This window comes from Triturus cristatus, chromosome 12, assembly GCF_964204655.1.
Source record: "Triturus cristatus chromosome 12, aTriCri1.1, whole genome shotgun sequence".
In the NCBI taxonomy this organism is placed as follows: domain Eukaryota; kingdom Metazoa; phylum Chordata; class Amphibia; order Caudata; family Salamandridae; genus Triturus; species Triturus cristatus.
This window is the reverse complement of record NC_140595.1, coordinates 422,375,744-422,390,799: the sequence shown is the minus strand read 5'-3', so window position 1 is coordinate 422,390,799 and position 15,056 is coordinate 422,375,744. Positions and strand designations below refer to the sequence as shown.

General features: G+C 43.2%; 1 protein-coding gene across 2 annotated transcripts in view; it reads right to left on the bottom strand.

Annotated features, from left to right (window-relative positions):
- Positions 1-15,056, bottom strand: part of LOC146776048 (fatty acyl-CoA hydrolase precursor, medium chain-like) — a 289,608-nt gene that overhangs the window by 112,693 nt on the left and 161,859 nt on the right. For both annotated transcript variants that reach the window (XM_085639390.1, XM_085639389.1), the window contains exon 11: positions 7,388-7,535. In XM_085639390.1, the coding sequence (XP_085495516.1) occupies positions 7,388-7,535 (148 nt within the window). The remainder of the gene's footprint in view (positions 1-7,387; positions 7,536-15,056) is intronic.

The window sequence follows — 15,056 nt, the reverse complement described above, 5'->3', positions numbered from 1 at the left end:
GCAGAAGGGTCTTTCATACACGGATGTAGTCCCTCTCTCCCAAGAAGTGAGGGAGGAGATGCAGTGGTGGTTGGCCCATGTGGAGGCGTGGAACGGCAGAGCGATTTTCGGCTCTCTACCGGAGGTAGTCATAGAATCTGACGGCAGTCGTTGGGGTTGGGGAGCGCACTGCGGAAATATTTCCACAGGGGGACGTTGGTCCCTAGAAGAGTTAAATCGTCACATAAATTGTCTAGAGTTCCACGCAGAATCATTTGCGATCCGGACTCTATCTCCCAGGCAGGTCTCATGTTGCATCCTTCTTCGGATGGACAACATATCGGCGGTCAGGTACATCAACAAACTGGGGGGCACGAGGTCCTCAATGCTGATAGAGATAGTGAAGGCCTTCTGGCATTATTGCCTGAGTCATCAGATTTCAGTCATAGCAGAATACATTCCGGGTCAGTCCAATGTGGTGGTGGATTGGAATTCATGTCACCTCAAGGACTACAGCGACTGGCAACTCCTCCCACGGGTGGTCCAGTGGTTGCAGGAGATATGGGGGTTTTGCGAGATCGACCTGTTTGCCTCCAGGCTGAACCGTCAAATGACGAAGTGTTTCAGCTGGAGGCCGGACCCATTGGCTCTGGCGACGGAGGCCTTTGCACAGGAGTAGACAACAGAAGTTGAATTATGCGTTTCCACCCTTCATTCTCCTTCCGCACGTGTTCACTCAGGTGATGCGCCAGAAAGCGGAAGTGATATTAGTGACTCCCTTGTGGAAGTCGCAGCCTTGGTTCCCGTTGTTGCTGGAGGCGAGTTGCGACTTCCCCAAGAGGATCCCATGGTCCTTGACAATGCTCCAGGGCCCTCACGGAGAGATGCACCCGATGGTTCTATCGGGGCATCTGTCTCTGATGGCCTGGAGACTTTCAGGCAACGTTGGCAAATGCCAGGGTTTTTCCGAACAAGCTTCAGACTTTATCAACCAAGCGTGGGCCCACTCGACCAGGAAACGATATTCTTCAGCCTGGGGATGCTGGGTTGGTTGGTGCATGGGACGGCATGTGGATCCCGTGGGGGCAGAATTACCCTTTATTGTAAACTTCCTGTCAGAAAAAGCGTCAGAATGTTTAGCGTATCACTCTGTTAATAACTTCCGTTCCGCCATATCGGCGGGCCACTCTCAGATAGAGGGCAAACCTGTCGGAATGCACCCTTTAATATGTAAACTACTAAAGGGTATCAGAGTAGCTAATCCGCCAAAACCAAAGTATTCTTCCTTGTGGGATGTTTCGCTGGTTCTGTCGCTTTTTAGTAGATGGCCCGACAATAATATGTTGTCCAGGAAACAATTATCGGCCAAACTGGCCATGTTGCAATGTCTAGCGGCTTGTAGTCGGATGTTAAGGCTCTTGATATTACAGGTAGAGTATGTACTCCAGAGGGAGTTTCGTTTAATATTACGTCTAGAACTAAAACTATGTCACGCAGTGTGGAATATCACGCTTTTCCCGACAATGCTAAACTTTGTGTGGTCCAATGCCTTAAGGCATATGAAGAATGTTCCAGGCTTATTAGGCCTGATGGTGTGGTACAATTATTGATTGCTCTGCAGAAACCGTACAAACCTGTGACTGCGGCTCCTATAGCCAGATGGCTAAAAAATGTTATGCAAGAGGCGGGTGTAGATACTCAGGTCTTTGGTGCACATTCTGTTCGAGGCGCTATGGCCTCTAAGACCTTCATGTTGGGTTCTACTGTACAGGATATCATGCATTCTGCAGATTGGTCATCTGAGTCAACATTTAAACAGTTTTATTATAAACCGGTGGGTGACATATCCTCTGTTGTTTTTAATCAGCGTTAAACTAGCATAATACGAAGCCTCCGGTCCTGTAATAGAATAAAAAATTAGCTAGCATTCGCGCCAAGAATTTTCAATTCTATTAAGGACACGGAGGCGAGGATTATCCCACCCGGTTAAATTACAGTATTGTAATTATTGCCCACCCGTTTTGCATATATACTCTGATTATACAGAAGTTACGGGTTGTTCTATCTCTGTTTTTTTTTCAGGATCCAAAAAGAAGATGGATTAGTCGTAATCCTGCTTGAAGTTGATGTTTTTCCCAGCTGGTCTGGTTTTCTTCCACGTTGGAAGCTGTTGTTGAACTTTGTTATAATTATTGGACTTATTGTTCGGAGCAAAGAAAGAGGACTGGTTCTGGTATTACTGGCTCTTATGGGGCTCTGCAGGAAGTGATGTGGTGCATGCATCATGGGAAATGTAGTTTGTTTTGCATAAGAAAAGTTTTCATAGGCTGCTGTGAGTAGCAATAAATAAGAAAGAGAAGCATAATCCTCGCCTCCGTGTCCTTAATAGAATTGAAAATTCTTGGCGCGAATGCTAGCTAATTTTTTATCCTGCAGGAAGAAAGATGTATGGGAATCCCTGGTCTGCAAAGCAGCCCCTTCCATAAAGCAACGGGGAGCTAAGTGAACTCTTCTGAACCCCATTTTGAAACCCTTGTGAAAGGCGTTTGATTCTTGAAGTCCTCGGACTCTGCTGGCGGCATCAGGCCCTTCACGATGGCTGCGCCGGCGATGGCGCACTCTGCACTGTCGCCTGCACCAGCTGACTACAGCAACAATGACATTAACGCTGAAACACTAGCGCCAAGCGAGATTTCGCACCAGTGGTTTGATGTTAATGAAGGAGCAAAACTGCCTCACAGGAGGCAATATATTTCATTTGCCCCCGGTGACCCATTCAAATATGTCAGAGTGGGGGAAGCTTAATTTACAATGTTTGCTAAAAATGTTCAAGTCAGAAAGCTGACGCGCACCCACGACCATCACAAAATAACATATTCATTCTCGTCTCAAATTCGGGTGGATTTTGCTCTGTGCAGGTTCATAGCCGATTTTCAATGCAATAGGTCTCGCATTTACGCGAGTTTAAGCTATTGACATTGTAAATAACAATGCCTTTTATTTATGTTTTAAAAACGAAAAACAAAATAAAAGGCATTGTCATTTACAATGTAAATAGCTCAAACTCGCATAAATACGAGACCTATTGCATTGCAAATGCTTGTTTTTTTTTTTTGTTGCTTTGTCTCCGACAAAGGTGATCAATCGTTTCCTTGAACGTTGATGCTGCTAATCAGAAGACAGTCTTCTCTTGTAGGAAATTATAAAAACTTTTTGAGCTAATTTTGTCTAAACCGGATGATCAGGTTGTATTTTGCAAAATTAAAAAAATTGTGTGAGGTTTTAGTCCTTGGAATGGCAGTACTTCAAAATGTTTGCAAACTAAAAGAAGTAAACAACAACTCCCTCAATGGGCACACACAAAAGAGATAAACTACGTGAACGTGTGGGTGTCAAGACACTTCCCACAAATAGCTTTACTGGTTGTATACTTGTAGCTGGTAACACAGCTGACTGTGCTGAAAACATAGATCTCTGCAATACATGCATTAATCAAGTGATCTATGTGTAACCTGCAAGTTACATGCTAGAAGTGGAATGCCAGCGAACGCAATAAACGCAAACAATACTCGGATTACAATAAACACAGAATGTTTGTATTTGCCGCAGCGGGATTGCAGCATTGAAAATTTAGGTTGTTTTATAACACAAATGACTCATGATGCCGCACAAGGAACGCTCTTACCAAAAGTTGACGGAACCCTTTGCGTTGCTTATCGCTGCATTTGGGTGTTAAACTGGTACTAAAGATGCAGAACGTGCTCAGGGTTAACATGCAAGAAATCAGCAACACAGTGAAGCGATTCTACCACAAAATGCGCCGCACTGAGCAGCACAATCCGCCTGTTGACCAAATCGTTTAGTCAACTCTGCTGCACAATATGTTCCTCCTGTGCCGTATAATTCCAGTGGTCCGGTCAGTAGGTAAACGTAACGTTCTAAAGACTTTGGACCATGCAGGAAGTGGACAAACCCACTTCATGTAACCACCACTAGTGCACTATTCCTGCTTCAGAAAGTTCATTTACCCCATTTCTGAGGTGAATGACCAGGGGAACATGCGGCCGAGTTTGGTGCATAATCGATTTGCGGTCTCTGAGGTTGAAATCGTAAGCAAGGAAACAGCGTTTTCTTTTGGGGAATAGCTATTCTAGAACGAGCTTTAATTAAATCTTTGACAAAATCACAATTTCTAAGCAAGAGTTACACCCTACATTTTTTTTTACATTTTTGCAATAGTGTCCCAATTGGTTTCCTCTATTCGCTGGTTCAAATTCAAATTGTTTTATGTAACATGGAGTACAACAAAATTTGTTTTCGTTTCCCATCCCCAAAAGCACACTGCACCCCCTTTCCCATCACTACAAACTGCCGCTCTCACGCTACGCTCGCCCCGCCTCCTCTTCAGAGCCCTGTTACCCAGTTTTTATGGGGACCACCGATTCACAGGTGTCGCCCCAGGCTGGAAAGCTGCAATCATTTCCCATCTCCGTTTTGGAACCCAGCCTTCCTCCCTGGTTGAAGCCGTGCCAGTCCGGCCCATAAATACCATATGTGCGCCCATAAACCTACATCCCACCTCCTTAGTTTTAACGTGGATAAAGCGGCCTGCCTGCATACAGCCGGTCGGACCATTGTGTGTTAGGCGGCAAAACAACTCAGTGGGTTAAAAACGGTCTTAAGGACGCAGGTGCAAAGTCTGCAGGGCTGGCAAGCTTTCCATCCTTCCAAGGTCAAGCAGACGTGTTTGATAAGAACAGTATATAATTCCGGAAGCACAGCGGTGGCAAACAGGCACAGAGGCTGCTGCAATGAGCACGTCATTGCTGTATTTTAAGTGCTTTGCTCTGCATAGACAACCTCTTCCATTTACATTTCAAAGGTCGATAGGGTCGGGGCAGAACAGTCACGGTGCGTAGGGAGGTTGATAAGGCCAGTGTAGAGCGCATTACAGGCCCCTGTTGTCTCAATGGTACCAAACAAAATAAACACAACATTTTATCGATTTAAAAAATAAAGTAGAATGAAAGACATGGAGACGCATATAGTTTCAAGTAGGAAATCTTCAAACACAAATGAGAGAATAAACCAGCCAAAATCACGCCATGTGCGTGCGTTTTCTCAAGTATAAGCGCATTGCCTCGCAGCGCTATGCATGGATGTGGTGAAAGCGATAGCGCTTTCTGTGTGTTTGGGGTGAGTGACAGGCGCTTTGTGAGTTGGTGCAATTGATCTTTACTGGGGGGAGGGTAAAGGGAGCTTTGGCGTCTTTCAAGCCCTCAAAAATCCACTCAGAGTACCTACACTACGGAGCCTCAAACCCGCCCCTATGTAAACATTAATGCGCGGCCTTAGCTAACAAGCTGTACGGAGTCTGCACAGAACTCAAACACAAAGGGAAGCTCGGGAGGACGGCAAGAAGAAGGCCTGTTACTGTACCGAAATACTATGGGCCCTGCACTCATGCAGCACACACAGGGCCCTACCTAACAGTTGACGCCCTCGCCTACCTTGACATCTGTAACAGACAAGCAGCTCCAAATACGGCATTGTTGATGTGCGTAGAATACAAGCGCCACAAGGCCTTACCATGGGCAGAATAAGCGCTATAGAAATCGCTGCAACATAAGAAACATGTACAGTATTTTACTCAATGGCCTGTGCGCATATGGAGTGATCACTGCAAACCTGGACGGGATAAAAACCTAAGGGTTCTGCGGGCCCACCTGAGGCTTTAATCACGGACTACTCACTCCACGCCAAGCTGTACTTAAATCTCTCTTATCCACTGGAGCAATTTTTAATCGGAATTAATATTATTAAAACTAAATATAAACATCGGAGTTTATTATCCAAGGCAAGGGTCCCCATGATGTGGCCGCCGCACGGATGAACGGCGGAGTGCGCCTCAGACACTTGAAACAGATCTCCGCGGTGGGGGTGCAACCTCCTTAGGCACCTTCCCGTGTTTCCACCTTACAGTCTGCTATCACCAAGATGAAGCCAGAAGGCTCTAATTTGTAAGCCTGAGCAAATGGCTGCTAGGCAAAACGAGTTTTTCATAGCCATACTAGAATTTGAGTTGCGTGTAGGCGCTTTGATGGATTTATACTGTGGATCAGGCTAAAGGTTAGGGCAGTTCATCACAGCCGATACAGGCAGCCACCCCAAAGCAATCCGCCCCACAGCCAGACACAGGGCTGAAGCATAGGAGATCAGAGCGTCAATCCTGCTTGTTCCCTTATGCCTTGTGCATGAAGGGGGTTACCCTAGGAGACAGCCTTCTGCCTTCAGAAGGGCTCCGGTTTGAAGCGCCAGAGGAAGGAATTAAACACCAAAGCCGCATAAATCTCTTCCAGTCCAGAGATGTTTGATGGCTCCTTTGTTTTAGGCAGTGTTCATGTTCGGCAGCGCTGGGATCAGTCACCTCCCTGCCAGGCTCTCTCCTCTCGTCTGCCTAGGCGCGATTGAACCTGTCAGCTGTTAACCTAAATACAGGAATTTGGATATAAAAAAAGGCAAAAATTCGTAAATAAATAAAAGACCAACACTCTACCTCTGATTGCCCATCTTTGGAACCTTCTTCGGACATTCTTGTCCTTTTCGCCCTAATTTGACATGGTTTTATTACGTAATGGGTTTGCTTGAATAACAAGGCGAGGACGGAGAGGAGGGGGGCCACGCCCCCAACCGCGACCGGCGCTTACATTTGTCGGCGGTGTCTGACAAATCCGTCAGGGCGGGGTAAAAAACAGATGTCACACTGCACGCAATTAAGTGCGAGTGAAGCGGAGGAAAACTGTAGTTAGGCTCCGCTGCTTCGGGACTTCACGGAAGTTACCATAGGATCAACAGCCAACAGAAATCAAGAAAACAACTGCAATGCCAGACTTGAACCAATCACAAGGGGAAGAAGAAAATACAGGGAGTTGAAGCCAATATACAGATTACTTTAAGTCTCGCTGAGACAGTGCATGCAGTGCATGCACTATCAAGACGAGACCTAAAAAACATCAGTATTGGAAGGCTTTGCCTATACAGAGCAAGCCTTCCGATGCCAAAAAGAAAGCATCTTGTGGCAGAAGAGCTGCAACAAAGAGTTTTTGATGATTGATTTGACTTTGGTTTAGCCATCAGAAACTCAGAGGTTTCCCCACCTCTTGTGAGGTGGGAGAACCATGAGGCTGATGGAACTGGGTATCGAGAACTTTATGGAGAATGACACTTTTCTTCCAACCTCAAACAAAAATTCCTAGTCCTTAAAAAGCAGGTTTACAGACATACAGAGAAATGATTTCAGCTGATGAATGATTTAGTTCTGAATTATGTAAATGTTCATCGTACAATTACAGTCAATGTTTCAATAGAGTGTTGTTATTTATTCAGTTGACAGTGCCTGTTTACTTACCTCTGTGATATTTTGCTGTTTTAATAGCAGGATTTATAAAGATAATATCGGCAAGCATCTCAAGGTAAGAGTCTCTAATCTCAAAAGGGTCTTCAGTGTTCCCCATATATTCCTCAATTACCACATCCACGAAATCAGAGTGCAATCCCTTTAAACAAAGCAAATCTATTATTTTTTAGTGTACGAATATTTTCCACCCATATCTATGGAAAAATCCATTCAAAAGCAAATCTTTTTTTTTGCCTTGCAATTCAATTGTGATTTATTTTTACTTCAAATGAGATTTACTTTATTAACATTTTTAGAAGAGATAGACATTTTTTAATTAGATTTGGCACCATGATCGCTTTGCATTTGCAGTTCGATATCAAATTCCTAATTCCTCCATTAGTGAATAACGAAAATTAACTTTTCAGTGCACACTGTATAAAACAAGTAAACATGAGAATTTCAGCATTAGGAATGGATACAATTTTTATCTGAATGTCTTGTTACATAGGCATTGGTATAAAGCACATTTTTATTCAAAATTCTAGCAGATTTGTTTTCTTTTTGTAACTCATTACATCAAAGTAGTGAAAAATACTTTCCATTGCTGTTGATTGGTTAAATATATTAAGTTGCAATTTTATTAGAATTTTCCATTTGTCAAACAACAATAATCACGTTTTTCCAACAACTTTGTCGCTTAATTATTAGAAACTATCAAACTTAACACACCACATATGCAAATGATTTAAAATAAAAGGATAGCAAAATAAAGTTATAAACAATTAAAGCAAAGTATATTAAAAATTGTCCACTGAATGGGTCACTTACGACAGTGTGTGTAGCATTCTTAGGACGTGCATGAGTTAGATTCCACTATTGTTGACTCTATACTTACTTTCATTTTTCTTGCATGGTGAAAAGTAGTCAATAAGTCCGGCCAAGAAAATTAAGTCAAAAAGGTAAAAGCAAAGCTAATGAAAAAGTTACCCAATCTCATCTGTGCATTCCACTATTGTTATGTAGGATATTGGTAATGGCCAAGATAGGAAGGTGCAATATCCAATCTACGACAGTATTATGCAAAGCATAAGTTTAATGAGAAACATAGTAGGAGGTGATTAGAACTGGCTAGAAGAAGTTTACTGTAAAATCATGCAATCTATGAAATATTGAGACATTGGCATTGCATATGGACCAGGTTCATTTGAAATCAATTCCTCTAATTCTTGCCAGGAACGTGCATCTTTCTAAGGTTTAAAGATGTTCTACCAAACTCAGCCTTTCTTTCCAACGTTATATTAGAGCAAATCAGGTACTAATTAATTAGCAGATATTCTTGGGTGAGGACGTCTCGTTACCTGTGTGTGGTAACACTTCAGGCAGAATCACAACAAGAAAGCATGTGAGGTCATTAAAAGACCTTGACATCACCTTCCAATATGTCTTTGTAAAGCAGCAAGGCAAACATTTGGAAAAGATACCTTATTTTTAGTTCATAATCAATATCATTGGTCAGGGGTTCCAGAAAATATTCTGGAAATTCAGTCGTAAATATGTCACTATCTAGGCAAAATCTTAAGGGAGCATTCCACATAATGGACGCATGTCGGAGAGGGGGCCACTGTGCCCCATATTCGATTTCCAGTCTTCCTTTGCTCTATCCCTATAAAGGAGTGTCTCCCAAAGAACCTTGAATCTGGAAGAAATTGCATTGTTTGGTGAGATCAGCATCCCATATTGTCTAAACATCAGGCGCATTAACTCCTTTGTCTTTCACAAAAATATTCTTCAATATTGAGAGTTTTTTTTGTGTTGAAATTCTTTATTAATTTTCATGGGAAAATAAAAATGACATCTTGTAAATACTAGCATTAGTCACATAATTACAATGACTGACTACATATTTTAAAGAAATAATTATGCGACAGATGCTTTTTAAGAACTGGAAGAAGTATTTGATATATGATTCGGGGGAGAAGAATGCAATGCAATTCCTCCTATTGCGAATTAACGTCAAAACGACCATATGAAGCGTGGAGTAAGGTGGTCTGGCTGCTGCGTTGGTGCAGTACCAGGGGGTGAGAAGTATGGAGAGGGTTGGTGGTTAAATGAGAGGTGAAAAAAGGGGGTGGGAATTGAGACATGTAGAAGGTGGGAATGAAGAATGTTGTCAGAATGTGTATCTGAGAACATAGATAACTGTGGATACCGGCAGTGTAAGATGGGTAAAATAGAAAATTTCAGACATGTTCATGTGGGAGAAAGGGAGACAAATTGGGTGAATTAGGATATTTGGAAAGCTGCATAAGTACAAGCGAAGGGAGATGATCTCTAAAGCGAAGAGCCACTGCTCTGTTTTAAATTTAGGGAACGCCAACAGACATTGTTGTTGCTGGCACAAGAATTGGGTTATCTGCTGTGGGGTTATCGTCCTTATCACTCCCCACATGTAGGAAAGGTGACAACACCTGAAGAAACAGGTCAGATTGATCTGGAAGATTGTAAATGACTCGTTCATGGGAATCAGTTTGTTCATAGCTACCAACCATGCCTCCTGTGAAGGTGGATTTGGTGATTTCCACTGCTGCAATATGCAAATCTTAGCTGTGGCTGGCGCTGTGTGTAGGAGGCAACGTTGTGGCTTTGAGAGCTCTTGGGATTGTCTTAAGTCATGTAGGAGAATAGTGGCTGATGTAAGTGGAAGATGCAAGGGCATTGAAGTGTTTCGAGTCTGACCTACATAAATCCAGAAGGATTGCATCAATGAACATTTGCATATAATGTGAGTTATATCGCAACCTGTCAGCGCATCTCCAACAGATGGTATGTGAGAGTAACCCTGCTCTGTGCAACGTAGTTGGTGACCAGTGCCAATCATGGAAGATTTTGAATATACAAAACTTTAGTCTTGCTTCCCGAGCCCCTCTACTCAGGTCATTTAACATTTCTATCCATTCATCATCCTCATGTGAGACAGGTAAAGGTGTTTGGCTTTTGGTGCGAAGATCTTGCATTAAAGGGTTGTGAAAATAGGTGGATGTGAGTATTTTGTATAGGCCGGACGTAACCCCATGTATTTTCCCCAAGTGTGTAATTACAATACCGCTGGTGAGACCTATAGCAACCAGGGGTGTGGCCCTACAGTTTTTCCCAGGCATTTTCAAATTTGTATGTATTGCCAGGATTGTTGTATCGAGAGGCCAAATTCTTCCCGTAATTGTGTAAATGTCCAGAGTTCACCGTCGTGAAGGAGATGATCCAAGGTGTGTATGCCTGCTGTCTTCCACAGAGGCCAAGACAATGTTTGCCTATTAATGCGCATACTTGCATTTTCCCATAGGGGGATTTCTCATGAATTCGAGGATTCAAGCCCTGCAGTCAATGCCCTCTTTGCCAGGATCTACGCTTGGATGACAAACCCGGATTGGTGGGGTCTTGGCGGCTTATTCCAGTCCCGTATAGGGCTGAGAGGCCTTGCTCTGTAGATAGTAAATGCTTTTCTAAATGCATTTGGGAGAGGAGTTGCCCTAAAGGCTAGGGCGGTTTACCTCGAATCTGGGGAACTGGGTTCAAGTCTCAGCAATGACGCTGAACATCCTGTGATTCTGGGCAAATTACTTAATCTCCCATGCCTAATAAAAAAATATATATATATATATTGTGTCCTCTTGTTACGCAGCTGGTGCTATGTAAAGTGCTCTGATACCCGATATCTTCGGGTCAAGTTCGCGCTATATAAAACTCTGTAAAATAAAAAAATAAATATCCATTGCGGCACCTCTGGGCATCTGATATAATAGAAGTCAAATGGGATAATTGCAGTGCAAGGGCAAAGTGTTCTACCGAAGGGAGGCTCATACCTCCGCAGGAGTTGGAAGCTTTCAATTTCAACGCTACTAGGCGAGGTCTCGCAGAATTCCACACAAAGGATTTTATCTTAGAGTCTATTGAGTGCAGCATGGTCAAAGATATCTGAAGGGGGAGCATACCAAGAGTATATATGAAGCACTGGAAAGTAACCATTTTGACAGCTTGTACTCTGCCCCACGTTGGGAGCCCAAAAGCCTTCCATTTATCAAAGTTGCGCTGCATCTGAGTGAGAAGGGGACCTAAGTTATTTGCAACCATCCCCACCATCCCCTTATTCACAAGTACACCCAAGTGTTTGAGGCGCGAGGATTGCCAGTGAAAAATAAATCTGTGAATGGACGCCTTTGTGGTTCCGTCCGAGATGGGCATTGCTTCACTTTTGTCCCAGTTTATTATGTAGCCAGAAAAAGAAGAGAAGTCATCTATGATTTGGAGTAGGGACGGAAAGAGGGTAAGCAGAATGTCATCTGCATGTAGGTAGAGTTTAGATTCTCCCGTCAGGAAGGGTATGCCTTTAACATTGGTAGCTTTACGTATTGTGGCCGCAAGAGGCTCCATAGCTAATTAAAAAAGAAGTGAGGACAAGGGGCATCCCTGAAGAGTTCCTCTACGATTCAGGCATGGGTCCAACACAAAGCCCCTGCAATTTACTTGTGTAGTGGGATTACTGTATAGCAGTCGAACTTTGGCTGTGAACTGATCCCCCAATCCGATTCGTTCCAGCACTGTAAAAAGATATTCCCACTCAAAGCAATCAAATGCCTTCTTCGCGTCCAGTGATAATGCCAGGTCGTAATTTTGATGGCGTTTGACGGAACACAGCGTGTGGATTAAGGTGCGTAAATGACTCCTGGAAGAGTGTCCAGGTACAAATCCCACTTTGAAATGGTGAATCAGGGAGGGTAGGACTTTACGTAGGCGAGAAGCCAAGACAATAGCCAGGATTTTGATATTGTGGTAAATTTAAATTACCTAGACTTAATTTATGCGGTAAAATACAATACGAATAACTCAGTAAAAATAAGAGGCAGAATCCGTGGTATTCGAGGGTATAATAGGGTATTTATTCCTTACAAAGGAATGATGGTTCGAACCAGGCAATCGAGTTCCGTCACCACGAAGGTTCAGGAAGGGATCAGCAATACATTATTGACAGGTTATGGCATATATAGTAATGCGTTACAGTAAAGACAGATGTAGGAGGCGTAACAACTGATAAGAATACACATACGTAATAGAAAAGGCGTTACAATAGGCGTGCATAGAGGCGTATACTAAAATCGTCATTATGATGATGACACAAGTGGGTGGATCCATAAGAGAATCCTGCAAAGTCAGCAAAAATACATGGCAGAGATGCGCGCGCAGCCGCATGACGTGTGATTGACCTGTAACTAGAGGGTGAAGGGAACTTGACATTTATCCCTACATGAGGAGACAGAAGTCTGGGGTGTCAGGACAACCTAGTCCTAAATCATATCTAATATCTTGTGTTTAAGGAACTATATTATCTGGAAGGAAAGGTCTTCTCGGACAGATCCTATTCTATACTGACTGCTAGTGCGTGTACAAGCATCTAAGTGTCTACATGAGATGCGAGGGGGGCATGGGCCTACCATGGTAACGAGAGTCATGAATTACTTGCACGGAGACAGTAAGGCCGGGCCCTTTGCTCTGCAGCTAGAGGGATGTTTACCTAAGCTACTTAGACAGGAATGCATTTCTTGAGGAGCGGAACAGATAACTTGAAGGCTGAATACAGTTTTGGCAGGCAACAGGCCGGGCTAGGCACCGTTAGCCGCGCAGGAAGTAAGACAAAGTTCATGGATACAGATGCAGGTCCAGGCTGGAGCATTTCAGAGGCAGAAGCAAGAAAAAGCTCGATGGCAGAATTCAGGGCCTACCTTGCCAGAGCTGGAAAACGTGAAAAGTATACCATATAAAGACGGTGGCAAGGCATACTTAGGAACGGAATATCTGGCCCATTCATGGCAGATATGAAAGAGTACATATTAACGTTGGACACAATTGTATTTGCGTCTTCATAGCTTGAAATGGAGGGAACATACATGTACTTGTAGCATGTACATGGAGCCGTTGGGGTCTAGATAGGGGACACAATTGACCATAAAAATTCATATTTCCTCATTCCCTCCTTGTCCCCTACGGACCCTCATGAAATATCGATCTTCAGGAATCCATCAATCTGTTCATGTAACATCATTTGTTCTTCTTTCTTCTTCCGGGATCTTGAATGAAAACTTGAACGTGGAATACACGATGTGGCACACAGGCCGCAAATCGCTGGTCCACATTGTAGACATAGGCAGCAACTGAATACTATGAGAAGGCCAATACCTAGGAAGGATAGGACTTTCCATCCCCAGGCTGACAACACGCTCCAGAACCAACCGGACCATGTCCAAGTGCCTGCATTCTGATGTATCTGGTTTGCAATCTTGTGAAGACGAGTTATGGCTTTATATACGGATGGCGCGTTTTCTGGGATGAAAACACAGCAACTTGATCCGATGACCCTACAAGCTCCGCCCCTATCTGCTAGGATGACGTCAAGGACAAGACGGTTTTGGAGAACAACAATCCGCATCGCAGACTGCTCCTCTGTTAAGTTGCCTAGGGCAGAGGTAGTTTCATTCACTACTGCTTCAAGGGTTCTAGTTAATCTACGTATCAGTTTACTGTTTGAGACAACACCTATGTAAGGAAAGAGACCTTTATTGAAGTCTGTATATTGTTCCCATGCTGTTTCGGTGTAGTCAACAATCGGGATATCTCTCTGGGGTCTATGGTGTACTAGATTGGTATTTCTATGATAATCAGGAGGGGCTAGGAAAACAGGTGGCAGAAGGAATGCAATGTAACAGGTACCATCCCAATCTAGGGGTAGGCGTATATATGCGGTGTGACCACAGATGAAGTAGGAGTGACGGGAAGCTCTAAATGTAGACTTGCCTTTATCACTGAATTCGATCACAGTAGTACATTTACTATGACCCAGGTGTACTGAACCATTCTTTCTTACACATAATTCACCTTTGACTGGTAATACGGACATAGCAGGCAAGACTAGTGTAGCTTCAGATTCAATATTTAGAATCATGAGGTTAAGTGTAAAATTACCTAATCCATATACTTCATTTTCTAGGTCAGTTCCTGTTCTTTTGGGAAGTCCCTCCTTGTTAGGATAACAGGCTTTAAGCAAAACTAAGTTCAGGTTTCCCCATACCCAGTTGCTCTGGTAAACTACGGTGTTTGAATCTAAAGAGTTAATCAAACTAAACCATGCTCCACAGGAACCATTGTGTGTGAACGGATATGGAAAGAGAGGCAGAACTCCTTTGTATTTCTGATAGGGAGGGAGTCGGCCACATATCCAACAATTTGTAGCATTGCTGGTCTGGTGGGAATGATGTAACATACTAATGAATGTGTTGTTGCGCAGCGCAAATCTATAGGACAACTCATGTGGAGGTAGTTCACTAAAAGAATGTTCGGCAGTAACATTGTAAGCACGCTTGAAAATAGGATAGTACATATGTAACAGTATGCTTGCAGCAATAATAAAAAGACTTAGAAAAAACATAATCAACAATGTCACTATACAGTGACTATGAAGTGATTTACAGTATGCATGTTTCTTGAGCTGTTTCTGTCTATTTTTCTCTCTCATTCGGTCTAGAGGATACATGTCAAAGACTTAATTCAACCGATTCACCTTGGAGAGGACTTAAACAATCGAATTGTCTGACTTGCTAGACCTTAGTTTCAGTTTATAGTTTTGTGATTC